General features: G+C 40.2%; 1 protein-coding gene across 1 annotated transcript in view; it reads right to left on the bottom strand.

The window, feature by feature from the left end:
* Window positions 1-694: 694 nt before the first annotated feature.
* The window catches only part of LOC102222145 (phospholipid phosphatase-related protein type 4-like), a 28386-nt gene continuing 14424 nt past the window's right edge, over window positions 695-14656 (bottom strand). Inside the window, exons 4-11 of the mRNA XM_023334737.1 lie at window positions 14426-14621; window positions 12910-12967; window positions 12616-12789; window positions 7705-7840; window positions 6267-6495; window positions 5397-6012; window positions 2836-2971; window positions 695-2638 (exon numbers count right to left, since the gene is read on the bottom strand). Coding sequence (XP_023190505.1) covers window positions 1728-2638; window positions 2836-2971; window positions 5397-6012; window positions 6267-6495; window positions 7705-7840; window positions 12616-12789; window positions 12910-12967; window positions 14426-14621 — 2456 coding nt within the window. The 3' untranslated portion in view covers window positions 695-1727. The remainder of the gene's footprint in view (window positions 2639-2835; window positions 2972-5396; window positions 6013-6266; window positions 6496-7704; window positions 7841-12615; window positions 12790-12909; window positions 12968-14425; window positions 14622-14656) is intronic.

The following is a 14656-nucleotide window of genomic DNA, read 5'->3' on the forward strand; positions in this document are numbered from 1 at the left end:
TCCTACTGGCAAAATATTGCATTAACATGAAAAATACAACTTGTAAAATATATTACCCAACAATTATTGCTGTCCAAACATTTTTTTGTGATATGAATATTGAGCACACTGATATTTTGATGATAATACATTTGTGATATATTATGCAGCCCTAGTGAGTAGAGAACCAACAGAGCCATACTGAACACTTTTGACATAAATATATGTACAACTACCTAGCAATTATTAATATCAATTGTAATGATATTGATATAGCAAAAAAGGTTTAGGTGTGTAAAATTCACTAAAAACAACTAAAAAGTTGACTTATACATTAAAGACAAACTGCCTTATTCATTTTGGTGCTATAAACACATTAACATCTAAAGCTTGTTATGGATACAAAATTATAGACAGGTAAAGAAATTGCTACTGTTTAATTATCATTTTGAACAGGGATTCTGATGTGTTATGGATTGTTAGTTTTAAAATCATATTGAAATTTATATAATTATAAATAAATAAAATTACATTTCCCATAATACTATATCCCCTAAACCAGTGGTCCCCAACCCTCAGGCCGCAGACCGGTACCGATCCGTGGACCAATTGGTACCGGGCCGCGGAAGAAATAATTAAATACTTCCGTCTCTGCGCGCAACCCCCCCAGCCCCCTGGTCCGCAGTGCAGTCTTGTGCGCAACCCCCCTCCCTCAGGCCCGTCCGTAGCAAATATGCTAAGTGTTGTTGCGTGCCCCGCCCCCCCGGTCCGCAGCGAATTTTCGAAGTCTTGACCGGTCCGCGGTACTAAAAAGGTTGGGGACCACTGTCCTAAACTATATGTAGATTTTTATAATAAATGAATCTTTCTGAATCGTAATGTGTAATTTGTATCTCTACGTCTTGGGTTTAGTCTTTGGCCTCGTTGTTGTTTCGGTGGATTTAGATCATTCACACTCCACATGTCAAAGCACCAACAACACTAAGATCAGCAGCAAATCATACTGCACAAAATTAAAATGTTGCATCTAATAGAATAAAGACAGCATGTTTTACTGTATATTTAACACAATATGTAACTTATTGATCTCTGCCACCACAAACACAATACCACAGTCACCTATAAGATACTGTTACTGCTCTGACTGCACTCAGGACTGCAGCCCACTCACACTGAAGATTGGGGGGTCGATTCATTTCAGGCTGCAGATTCACACAAAAAACATCACAGGGTGGCCATAGAATGTAGATCAATTGCTCACTCTGTAATGTTCACAAGTTGATGGTTTGTTTAGTAAAAGTATAAAAGCTGATAAATTTGTAAATGATTGTGAATCCAATCAGCGTCAAACTCACAGGTGTAAAAGGAGGACAGCGGATGGAGATCTGGGTTCCCTTGTACACTAGCATCACTCAGTTTGTTCAGCCCATTGTGTATGTGCCTATGAAGTCACTGTTTGGCAAAAGTTATCCAGTCTCTCCAACAGGCATTGATTTAAATATAAAGTTAAATAATAAACACAATAAAAAATGGGCTCAAACTCTTACACATAGAGCCCAGGCTATAAAATTCACAACTGATGGAGTTGGTTGGAACTGATTGAATACTCACTATTGTGGGAGAGGGAAACATTCCCAGTCTTGATCCCGGACAGTGGATAGATATGATCCCACACTCTTACAAGTTTTGGTCCCACCAGCAGTCTCAAACTGGTCACATTGTTTTAAACACAGGTACAGATGGATGACTCATTCTTTATAGGCCAGCCCCAGAGTAGGAGGTGGAGTGTGAGTCAGGAGGGGGCGGGGCAGAGTAGGAGGAGGAGTTGGGCTTGGACGACCAAACACAACCTGCATCTGCCTGTTGGGGAAATTAGGCTGGATTGGATTTTCTTGAAAATTTCGAAGGTTTTCATGGAAACGGTTGCTGCTCTCATTGTCAAGGCGGTTGCTGTCATCACTGGGGCGGTGGTTGTTATGGAGATCCGGGGTGGGTCCTCGGTCTTGGACATGAACAACATTGGTGCTGCCCTTTCTTCGAAGAGTGGACTCCCGGCTGGACGAGGCCACTGACTGGCTGTCTGAACCTCCGTCACTGCTAGCAGCTGTCGTCTCCACTGGGGTCACCCTGATAGTGGTGACTGCTTGGGGATGAGGGTGGAAGGGAGGAGCAAAGGTGACAGTGGAAGGAAAAGACATGTTGGAGTTGTTGGAGCTGGGGTTATAATTTGGATGAACATTGTTAAAGTTTGGATTATTGGGATTGTTGGGGTTAAAATTGTGATGCTGGTAATTGTTAGGATTATTTTGGTGTAAGGGGTGCAAAGGATGCATCACACGTGGATGATTGGCGAATGCACCTCCTCCCCCCACCCCTCCACCTCCTACATCCCCCCCACCTTCACTCTCTGATTCAGTCCCTGTCACGCTCCTCCTTCCGTCCACTGAACCTCCATCTCTCAGAGAATCGCAGCTGTCTGTGTGTCTGTTTAGGTCATTTAGGGCGAACGTTGACTGTCGAAGGGATGCTCTTTGTTCTGGCGGTTTCCATCGCCATGATCCACTGCCATCTGTGCTTGGAGGTTTCACCACAGGCTTTTGTCTGGATTCAGGATGAGCTTCTACACGAACTATGCTGCCACTTCTTTCCAAACCACCTCCTACAAAACAGACCAAGGAAACAACTATCTATTGTACATCATACAACAACAGTTGGTGGCATGGCATAGAACTGTCTGAAGTCCATTTTTGGGATTTGTCTTTTCACATCTATGTGCTTCTAAAGACTTCTGAAACAGAAAATATCTTGACATGATTACGCCAAGATTCATACTGCCAAAGAAAAGTGCGCAGATACCTCCAACTCCTATTGCCCCAGTGGTAGAGGCCGGCGGAGATGGATCTTGATCTGTCAGCGCTCTGTACCGAATAGATCCACCATCTTCAGAACGAGGAGAGTGAAGGAGACCTTGCTGTTTGGACAAGGCTATAACCTGGAAAAAGAAAGAGGCAATAAATGAAAGCCAATTCCAAACACTGCTGCCAGGAAACTAGACCAAAAAAATTGCCTAACTTTCCAGCTGAATGTGAAGTAGCAGTGCTACAGATAGAAGTCTAGGAAAAGGATTCCTAGATAGACATCTACAGTATAAGACAGGGGCCCGGAGGACCAGAGTTAAGACCCACTGGATAAAAAAGCTTTATAATGACTGCATGGCTAAGCGATATAAAGCATTCTAGTGCTGACCCATATGGATGTCAGAACAACATTGCTGATCAGAAGCAGAGCAGCAATTGCAACACCTTCCTGAATACTGGCTGAATTTGTGTTTTTGAAAGTATTGATAGTATGGCAGCCTGGTGAATTACAGGCAGAGTAGACTTGCTTAAATCTGTTTGTTTAAATCAGTGGGTAGCAAACTGTTCGGTTTGTTTGAGTCTCCAAGCTACTTCTGTCAGACATCCTCCTCCCGTCTGGTATCTTGCCACATTAATATTCACTTTATGAACTCCAATTTAAGCTGGGGGCTTTGCTTTCACTTCATTCTCCATGAATGGCCACTGATCCCCAAGGCTCAGGTTCCAAACACAACATCATCCTCCTGCCACAGTTCAGTTGCCTTGTGGTGACTTTGTCTTTTAAGCAGTGTGCAAATTCAAAATATGTCATTTTGAATTTGCACACTGATATTAGCCCAAATACAACTGTAAAGGAAAACTTCTAAAAACATCACATAGAGTCTTTAAGTTGAATTATTGTAAACATGAATAGAGAGGATCTACAGAGGGTGAGCCTCTTCTATTCCAATTATGTCACTTTGGTAGAAATGAACAAAATTAATTTGCAGTACAGTAAATCTTTTAAAAATATGTTGTTAAAGGGGTGGCATTCAGTGACATGCTGTCAGGGGAAGCAGATATGTAAACATATCAAATGAAACGTAATATATACGTATGTTAACAATGATGAGAGAAAATCAGTTTGTCCACTTTCTATAAATGGTTTATATTGCTAATTTCAACGTTTTTATGGTCAAACTCGTTGAATTTAAGCTTTTGAAATACATGAAGTAAGATCAGGGTGAGGCAGTGCAGTGCTGTGCCTCACCTCTGGGGGCGCTGTGTCAGACAAGAGAATGAAGCATGCAATTGGCGCTAGCTGCTGTCTGTCTCCAGACTATATTGCTAATGTACTTGTTTAACTACCCATTTTCTACATTTTTGACGTTCCACAGCCTGTTTGATATATTTAATGAATGTGTGTGACATATTTCATTATTCTATTTGACCATAGATGTGCAGTGAAAATGTGTGGCTGAAGCAGAAAGTACTGTGCTTCACTGATAGGGGGCAGTGCTGAGTGAGCTCTATAGACACAATGAGCAACAGGTGCTCTTCTTCTACACATTGAAGAGAATTAAATCAGTTGGTGGTGGGGATACAGACCATTCTGTTTGGCTGACACATTTTAGAAAATTAAAGGAAAATGAGAAGCAAGGATCTCTCCATGACATATTCATGGAGAGGGATAGGTGCATGAATGTCATGTAAAATAAATGTAAGACCATACATTTTCCAGATTTTCAATTTTAATCTGGAAAGAGAGGTCAGATAAAGAAAAGATTCAAATAATTAAAAAAACTGTGACCTTATTAAATATTAGTTTGTCTTTCTTGCTATTATATTGTTACAAGTTTCAATTAGTGACTGTCAAAATTAAAATATAGGTTCTATACTGGATTTTGAATTTGCACATCTGATTTTGGTGGAGTCTGTGCCTCACCAGTCATGGTGGCATTATATGTTTTTCAGGCACATGATGCCATTTTGTAGCACAATCAAGTAAGTATGTTACCTTTAGTTTTTATAATAATGTTGTTTATATCAAATATAACTTAAGAGAAATTGACTTCACAATTTGATGCCATGAAATTGGGCCTATGTCTCTTTCATAACCTCCTGCTTTTTCCAACATTCCTTCTTCACAAAGTCGTCACAACAGTGTTTCTCCATTATTCCATTTACAAGTGTTCCTAGGAGAATTGGATGAGAAGAAGTTTTCATGATGAGCTCAGCAGACTCCAGTTCCACCAGCTGTTTGCTAATTGCTGCTGCCACTAGTCTGAAGGGCTAGGAGCAGGCAGGGTGGAGGGCTGCTCTGTGAAGCAGAAGCTCTGCTGAAGACTGCAGCTCTACGGGGGAGCTTTGTGGACATAGGTGGAGGTGCAGGTGTTTAGGTTCCTCTGAATAGAATAGGCGCCTCTCAAACATGCATGAAAAAATCAAAGCAACACTCCAGAAATGTTTTTGATTATAGTATAACATTATAGTATGATGTGAAGCCAAGAGAAAACTTTTTTTTCCCATAATACCCTCCCTTTAAAATATCTGTGGATCAGAAAGTAAAAGAAGTTTAACCTGCATTAGACGAGGCTGTCCTCCAGCACTCAGGGGTCTGCAAGGAAGGGTGGTCTTCTCAGCCACTCTCAGCCATTTTTCTCTCACTGACCCTCCGCCGTCCATCATGCTGTCCTCTGATTCACTCTCCTGGTCCTTGCTGTTAGGATTTTCCTCCTCAGGAATGTGAACCAGCTGGGAGGATCCAGGACGAGGCTGCATGGAGACTCTGGCCCCACCGGCCATTCCACTGCTGCCATTATGTGCCAGGTGATTATGATTGCTAATGGGGACAGAGCTTGCTGCTAATTTCATGTACTGCGCCGGGATATGGGCCCCAGCACGCATCTCCACTTCCTGGCTTGAGGACGAAGGTATGTGGGCTCCAGCCCGGAGCTCCGCCTCCAGGCCCATTGCACACGGCTCGGAGGAGCAACGGAACTCTGTGTTCCTCTGGGGAGAAGAGGAAGGGAGCGGCCTTATTCCATCCATCACCTGCATCGAGAGCTTCCTGTTATCATTCTTGTTCTTCCATTGGCTGAGCAGCTGCTTAGATCTGGTGGAGTCCATGGAGGTGTGGATGGAGGCATGTCGTCGTGGGATACGGCCTTCCTCCACAGAGGAGCCTCCATGGGACCTGGAGAATGATGAGATGAAATACAAGACAAAAGAAGACTGTGGCAAAGGTCACTATGTAGGCACAAATCTCTCAAATAAAGTTGTTCCATGAAAAGATAAATTTAAAAAAGAACTGAAAGACCCTCTGAAAGGCCAGAGAAGCTCAGATCAAAACCACTGTAAAAGAGTAACTAAAGTACCTGGTGCTTTAAAACTTCACTAGAACCTTCAACATTGGTGACTAAATGTGTTCGGTGTGAAACAAACTGCTACCTTGGCAGTGTGCTGCTGCTGAAGGTCATCATGTTGTCACGGTTTCCAGGTGGACTGGACTGAGTGATCACCTCCACATCAGCACTGGCTCTCTTCAGATTGCTCATAGATGGCTCCCGATAGGAGGAGCTTCGGGTTAGGATGGGTACTGGATGGTCAGGGGCCAAAGTGTGGGAGGAGGTCCTTGTAATGATGGGCTTTGGTGGGCTGGGGGCCAGGGTGTGGTGGACTATCAAAGACAGCAAAAAAGGAGTTAAACTCTTACTGCTGGGTTAAATCTGAGGCAATTAGGACATCTGATTAAAGTGAAAATTTAATTCAGATAGCCATATCTGGACCACATCAAAACTGATGGAATTCCCAGAGCTTTAATACAGTTTGACTTTAATAATAACTTGCTATAGACTGAACAAAATGTGAAGCATTTGTAGTTTTTCTATGACCCCTGGTGAGGCACCAGGGGTCAGGAGGCACTGCCGATCTCCAGCTAACGTTCCGGGCAAGAGGCGGGGTCACCTGGACAGGTCGCCAATCTGTCGCAGTGCTTTTTACATATTTGTGAAATTAATAGAAAATGTGAATCCACACAACAGGGCGCAGTACAAAATGCTGTAGAAGGTATGCCGGGCCAATCGGTGGTGCTGTAAGCAAAAATATTGTTTGTTATTTGTGTGAGTGAGGTGGATGGAGGTTTTCACTTTAAAATGTATCAACTCTGGGATCCAGTTTCAAAATGACTGTTGTTTCTGGCCTGCCAAAACGCTGAATTCATGCAGACACAGAGTCTAAAAAAACAAAAAACCTAAACTTGTCTCAGTGTGTTCTGTCTGTTTGGTGTGTACCTTAAGGCCCCCACATACTCTGGTGTACTTCACTCCACATTATATCTGCTGGACACGTCTGTGCAAAGGTACATTTTTACAGCCATATATGCATATGCTCAGTGTTTCAGTGGAAACTGTGTTCACATCAAACTGTTTGATAAGCGACACTGAGATGATAAGGCTGAGAGTCAGTGCAATCTGTTGCTAGAAAGCGCATCAGACTGCTACTTTGTGCCGCACTGACAGGTGTGCAGTGGTTGCCCTGGTGAAGCAGAAACGGGACTAGGTGCCCAGCTGGCTCAGCAAACTTGCTAGCAATCTGCTGGGTTTGTTTAGACAAAAAACTCATTTTTACCAATTTGAATAATGAAATGAACTTGGCTTCATCATCTGATAACTAGTATCAATTCGGAAAGATTGTAAGAAATTAAAGAATTTGTCACAAGAAATGCAGGCAATCAGTATACTTGACTATAAAATTTCAACCGTATGCAGAGTTTGTGTAGCTAACAGCATATGTGCAGTATGTCTTAGTATGTGGGAGTCTTTAGTGTGAAAGTACAATGTGTGTTAAAGGTGTCATTTAACACATTTCAAAAGGCACAAGATTTTACCTTGGTGGCTGTTGCTGGTTGCTGATTGGCTGACGTTGGGGAGGGAAGAGAGGGATCGCTCTCTAAGAATGGGAGGATTCAGTTGACTTCTGCAGCGATCTTCACTTGGCTTGAAGTTGCTTACTGCGTATACACCCTGTACAAACAAAACCCAAGCAGACAAAGACCCAGGCTAGCAGCAGAAAATAAAGATGTGTCATGATGTTAGATGTCAAATGGAACTGTCATAAGTTCAGCCTCAGTAGAGTCAAATAAAACAATGTATAACCAGAAGGGATGTCAAAACCATGAGGGTTTATCAGACAACAACATGTTATATGTTCGTTCAGGAGGAGTGACTGCTACAAGTCAATGACTCAATGGAATCTGCTGAGTTTCCTTAGGCAGAAAATTAATTTATACAAATTTGAATAATAAACTGAACTTGGCATCATCAGTTAGTAACCAGCATCAATTTCTAAAGCATGTAACTGACTGTAAATCTTATCTGACTGTATGATTGGACAGTTACCTTATTTTATAATGTGCCATAAGACAACATGTTGTGAACTGGTGCTATAAATAAACTGAATCAAACAGAAGCAGTCTGCAAGCCAAGCTGCCGAATTTTATACACCTGTACATGTAAGTTATTGGGGCACGTGAACTCAATGTTCTGGGGAGCTGACCCACTATGATGGCATTATTGTGTACCTCAAATTTGTAATAGAGAAGAGAGTAGGACATGTCAGACTTCCACGAGTATGTTTTCTTTAACTATGAGTAAATTCAGATTTTAATTCTGAATAAAAGTTTCTCAACATGACCAGGCATATCTACTGGCAGAGTTTCGCCCTGCAGGACAAACCAGAACAACAAAAAACGTGGGTAGCTGCAGAGGGAAGTGTTAGAATGTGTAGATGTGTCAATGCTTCAGCAGAAAGTCTGAAAGTGTATACTGGCAGTGTCTAAAGCAGAGAGTGGGCCGAGGGTTGTGGTGTGTAGGAGGTATTATACTATATGACTATCAGCCAAGCAGTTCCTACATATCAGGATTTCCTCCCAGTCAGAAGCTTGGCTCTAAGAATCTTACATCTAATAACATGTACCATATGTTATATGAGTTTGACTATTTATTAAGCAACTTTGATAGCTAACTGACTAACTAGATGCTAAACACTATTAAAGTATACTATAAAAACCGATAAGACTGTTGGTGTAATATTTTCATGTTATAATGCTCACTCTGCTCATGAAGTTAATAATGAATTTCTTCTTTTCTTTTTCCATCATTAGGATATAATCAAATAAATGACTCAGCAGGGTCACCAGCCACCTGTCTACTGTTCACACAACCCACAACTGCAGAGACCCCTGCAGGTTGGTCCAGATGGCTGTGTTCAGAGTGATAAAGGAAGTGAGAGAACAGGCTGAAGTGATGGGGATCATACTCTGATTTAGGATGAGATGAATAATCAAGTCACTTAAATTATTTGATACCAAAAAATCCTGGAGCGGAAACTCCCTGATTTGATGCTCTGAATACAAAATGCAGGCTGAGCAGCAGGCATGCTTCTCATGCTGTACAGATATGTGGTAAAGCACCATGCTTTTTCCCACATTATGACAGCCAAGTCAAACTGCTCCACAAAAACAAACTAATTTGTTTCCTGACACTACAAGAACAAAGCACAGTAGACTAGATTTTTCTATAAGACATGTCTGAAATATATAAAAGAAAACGCAGGTTGGAAAGCTGCACTATTGCCTGTATTTGCAAAGCAGCCAATGCAGGAACGGCAATCATTTTCCTTGGTGCTGATTGACTGTACTCCCAAGAGGGACATAAAATGGACCATAATTATTTGCTTCAACTGTAATAAAAAGATGTTTTTTACTGTGATAAGTTTATTAAAATGCATTAATAGACTATTAATGCATTTAATAATTTATTAATGTATTAATAGTTTCATGCATTTAAACTATTAATGCACTGAACTTTAACTATTTAACTATAAATAGTTAAATAGTTAACTATTTATTAACTATTAATAAATAGTTAATAGTTTGTTAACTATTTATTAATAGTTAATAAACTATTAATGCATTTTAAAGTATATTTGGTAATTGAACTATTAAAATAGGAAGTTAAAGGTGTCTTAGAGGGAGTCCCAAGTGTTTGCTGGATTTGACCATTTTTCTGTTCTTGTAGCTCATGTGCAGGTCTCATGATGTGAGTCATGTACCTGCTATATACACAGTTTTTTTTCTTTGTTCATTTCTTGAACACAACATAGGCAACAGCACTCTGTGCTCTGCATGCTGCTACCATGTGAGGAAGACTGAAAGGCCATATATTTTCACATTCACTGAAATTCAACATACTAGATTTTAAAATGTTAGACTTAGACTTAGACTGACTTTATTGTCATTTTGCATGCACAGGGTGTATACAGAACGAAATTTTGTTGCATACGGCTCAGAACAATGTTTGAGGTTCCAAATTCCAGGTTCCAAATGTTAGTAGTCTTTTGGAAGTTTAGTGGTAAGAAACTACATTTTCAAGACAATACACACACAGACAGACAGTTTCTAGTTAGTAATGTCCCACACCTCTGTTAAAATGCCAGGATTTTGTGATGTAAAAAAAAAAATCAAATGACCAGGATACTGTTATTAATTTTTTTTTTTTGCATATAATGTAACAAACATCCAGTACAATTCAACTGAATACAAACAAAACTGTTCAAAAAACACAAACATAAAAAAATGAAAAGTGTAAGGTTTAAAATCAATTCAATCAGACAAACATTCCAACTGATCCTAGTTTTCAAAAAGCGCATCAGTTTCAGTTCATCATTCAAATTGGTTTAAAGTTTCTATATAAGGAAATCCAGCCGATTGCATCAAGTCACGTAGCAATCACCTGCTTGGTGTCGTTGACTTTGCAGCAATCCTTCATACAGAAGATTTTTGTTTGCCCTGATAAAGCTCAAATGTTAAAAGTAAGCCAACCTTTCTGCTGCTACATGTAGAGATCACCAACTTTCGAGTGATGCTACCGGGGTGAGTGAGCGTGGCTGTAGGTGTGATAATAGATAGAAAACCTATCAATGTCATATCATATTTAAATACAAGTATGTTCAGGGTGAAAGGGTTCATGTACCAAAATTCAACAATTTGAAACAACTGTTTGAGGGAAACTGGTTCCAGTGCTTAACTGGTGATAGAACTTGCTACGCACCATCACTTTGTGTTTCCACTAGTAACAATTGGTGTTACTAGTGCAAATGATCTGCCTCGACGCTTACTTAAATGATGTTTTACTGTTTAGCGCACCGTGTTCTGGCTGGTGATTATTATTTATATTGTGCTACTCTCACTTCTTCCTATGAGTTGTTGATGAATGCTAAGTGCTATCAGTGTAGCGTCCAATTTTCAAGTTCTATCCAGGAGAATTTTATTGACAGATGATAATGTCCGGGTTTTTATCATTTATGGGAGGACCAATAGGAATCCTTAAAATGACTGGCATGAAGCCTGGAATACAACAGACTTTTTCCTCCAGACCTGCTGCTTCGTGACCAGTTTAGAATAGAATAGAATAGAATAGAATAGAATAGAATAGAATAGAATAGAATAGAATAGAATAGAATAGAATAGAATAGAATAGAATAGAATAGAATAGAATAGAATAGAATAGAATAGAATTACTTTATTCATCCCAGCAGGGAAATTATTTCACACTTTGGAGCAAACAGTGGCGAAGAGTGTGGCAGGTGTATCTATACAGGTGAAGCAGAGACTCACCTGTATAGATATGCAGATAGATATAAACAAAGAAGCTATAAATGGCTGTGCAAAGTGAGAGTCCAGTTATTAAATTGACTGAAGATGAATATATAAACTAAAAACTGCTGTAGACATTTTTTTAGAAGTGTCTTTATGAATCTGTTGCTTTATTATTAAATTAAATATAATTTCAAATTGTCCAGGTTAACTTAAAAAGTGAGCTACTGTTGTTACATTTTAATTCTCTAAACTACAAAAAAGTAATTGTTAGGGATGCTCAAATATTAAAAATTGGGCCGCTGTTCATATCTGATATTGATACTGTAATATTTTACCAATAAAATATGGTTAAAATATTTACCAATATTTTATTTCATAAATGTTTTTTACTCGATTAATCATCAGAATAATTGATAGATTACTAAAATAGTAACTTACAAAAGGCCAACACTAATGTATGTTCCGCCTTCTTCAGGAGAGCATTTCTAATGCCAGTTGGGCAGGTTAGGGTTAAACCTAAATGTCTAGTGAAGCGTTATACTCAGAAAAAGGTGGCACACTAGAATGTCTCATGCTGTCTCCCAATCAATGGACTGTGTTGTGTGACACCCAGAGCTCCACTCTAACTGTCCAGTACCGTTGTGTTATGGAGCTGCAGCTGAAGGAATGGAGCGGCATAGGTCACTTTTTACAATGGAAAGACAAAGTAATGCACAGAATGCACCAACCTGTGCTCCACTGTGGACCCAGCTCCTAGTTTCAGTTCGCCCTTCTAAATGGGCAGAGGGATGGATCAGCAGTCTTGTTATTGTACAAAGATCATAGCCAGCATTAAGCTCTCCTTAACCTCCTTAAGTTCATATTTATTATCTTGCTAATGGTGACGAAACAAGTGTACTGAACCAAAAACCATCAGTCAGGAACTGAATCAGAAGATTCATTTTGAGATATGTTACCTCAGCATATTATTCACATTCAGATTTAATATTAAAATCAGCCATAACTAGAGCAACAAAGATAACAGAGTACCGGTTCCCTGGTACTCTGGCCGGTACTGGCGGCCTTGTGGTGTGTGTTATTGACTGATTCCCTTCTATCAAATTAAAGTACATTCTCTCAATACTGAAACATGGGTTTTACCAAATAAACAGCGATGGCAGCTCCCAGTAACCAGCCACAGTACACATCCACAGGGTGGTTTCTGAACTGAATGATCCGGATCAATCCGGCCAGGATGGCCAGCATGACGAAAGAGAAGACCAGCAGAGGCTTCAGGAGCTTGGCTGAGTCTGTCAGCACTGTGTTGAAGTACATCTAAGAGACACGGTTACAAGTGTACCACTTATTATTTCTGATCATTTTTTTAACAATAATGACAGAGTTCAGCATTTACATGCTTCACTCTGCACATACAAAAGTGCAAAGACTACTTACAGAGATGTAGACAGCAGCAAAGGCAGCCAGCGTGGCATGCTGGGATGGGAAAGACTTCCTAAAAGACAAAAAGCAAGGAAAGCTGAGTGTTCTGCACCATGTTCACACAGCCAAGGACATCGCTGAATATTTATCTAAAAGAGGAATGTGACTTTTAAAGAAACTTGGATGAGTTATGTGGCAACACTGCACTAGCAGGTGTATAAATGCAGCATGTAAAAGAATAACAATGAATTATGTGAGGATTTGTTTGTCCTGTTGTCCCGTCTACCCTTGATTGATCCCAGCTGCGTTCTGTTTCCCTGATTACCTTCTGTGTATTTAAATCCACCTGTGTCTCTTGTTTCCTTGTCAGGTCCTCGTCTGTTCTGTCGTTTGTCATGTTAGCCTGTGTCTCCCCAGTGCCTGTTTTGAGTTATTCCAGTTGCTACCAGACTCTGAGCTATTAGCCTTATTGCTCACTTGTGCTGCCTGGACTTTTCTGTACTCCTCATTGTCATCATTAAAAGTACAAATTTATGTAGGGTTATGGTGGGTTATAATCTGTCACACATCATGACACATTATGCCTCTTTAGTATAGTTTAAAATGTAACTTTGGCTTGGATTGGTAAAAACACATTATTACATTGTTTAACACACAGTTGTTGCTACTTCATGTCCTGATGATTAGTTTGTTCATGTTAATGATAAATCCTCTTGTAGCTGCATTTGATCCTGTTGATCCTTGTATTATAAAGGCCTGAACATGTTGTAGTGATCAAGGAAACAGCCCAAGGCTAAGTTGGATAAATTTCCACTGTTATCCTGATGATACTCAGTTATTTTTATCCATAAATACTGATGCTCAGCATGAGGGATTGCAGCAACGACACCAACTGTCCACCGCGGCCACATGCTCATTCAGGAGGAGTGAATGCTGATTGCATCACATCAATGACTTGAACCACTTTGCTGGGTAGGTAGGACACTTTGAGCCCTTTTGAATATATGGAATTGATTTGAATCTGTCTGTATAATTGGATTGAAATGACATTTTTTCTACAAAGTACCTTGAGACAACATCTGTTGTAGATTGGTGCTATATTAAAAAAAGTGAATTTAATTTAATTGAACAAATATCTACCGAAAAGTATCTTGCATCTATCCAGATCAACAAATGATTTGAATGTTCCTATTCCCAAAAATAATGAGATAAACCCCACTAGCTTTTTAAAAAAGCTAGTGGGTAGTAGTTATGGCAACGACTGAGGAAAACTGATCTGGGAGAAAATTGTCTTGGGTATCTCTATTCAATGTATACGCACATATATAATTTATAGTGTGGAACACAACAATTTATTTGATTTTGAATTTTCTTTCCATGGCCATTAGTGAACTGAGAACAAACAGGCCACCAAAAACTGTGATGAGAAAATTGAACCCTATGTGAGTCAGTGCAACTACCAAAACCAACAAATAATCCCCACACTCCCACAAGCATCCTCTGACATCCTGAGTGGCTCATTGAGCTTCACCTCCCAGCGTTGATGAGTCCCAGGTCCGGTCCAGAACAGATATCCTCCAGAATGAAGGCTTCATCACAGCTCGACATGTTAATGTGGGTCAAGTTGGGTTTGCACACATCCAGCCAGTAGGGCGTATGCTGCCCAGTGGACAGCTGGAGGATGTCCGTAATCAGAGCCGTCACACACAGGCCAAAGATATGGACACCTGTGCAACAGAGCGCATTCAAAGCATGCTTGTGT

This window comes from Xiphophorus maculatus, chromosome 6 (genome assembly GCF_002775205.1).
Source record: "Xiphophorus maculatus strain JP 163 A chromosome 6, X_maculatus-5.0-male, whole genome shotgun sequence".
Taxonomy (NCBI): Eukaryota; Metazoa; Chordata; class Actinopteri; order Cyprinodontiformes; family Poeciliidae; genus Xiphophorus; species Xiphophorus maculatus.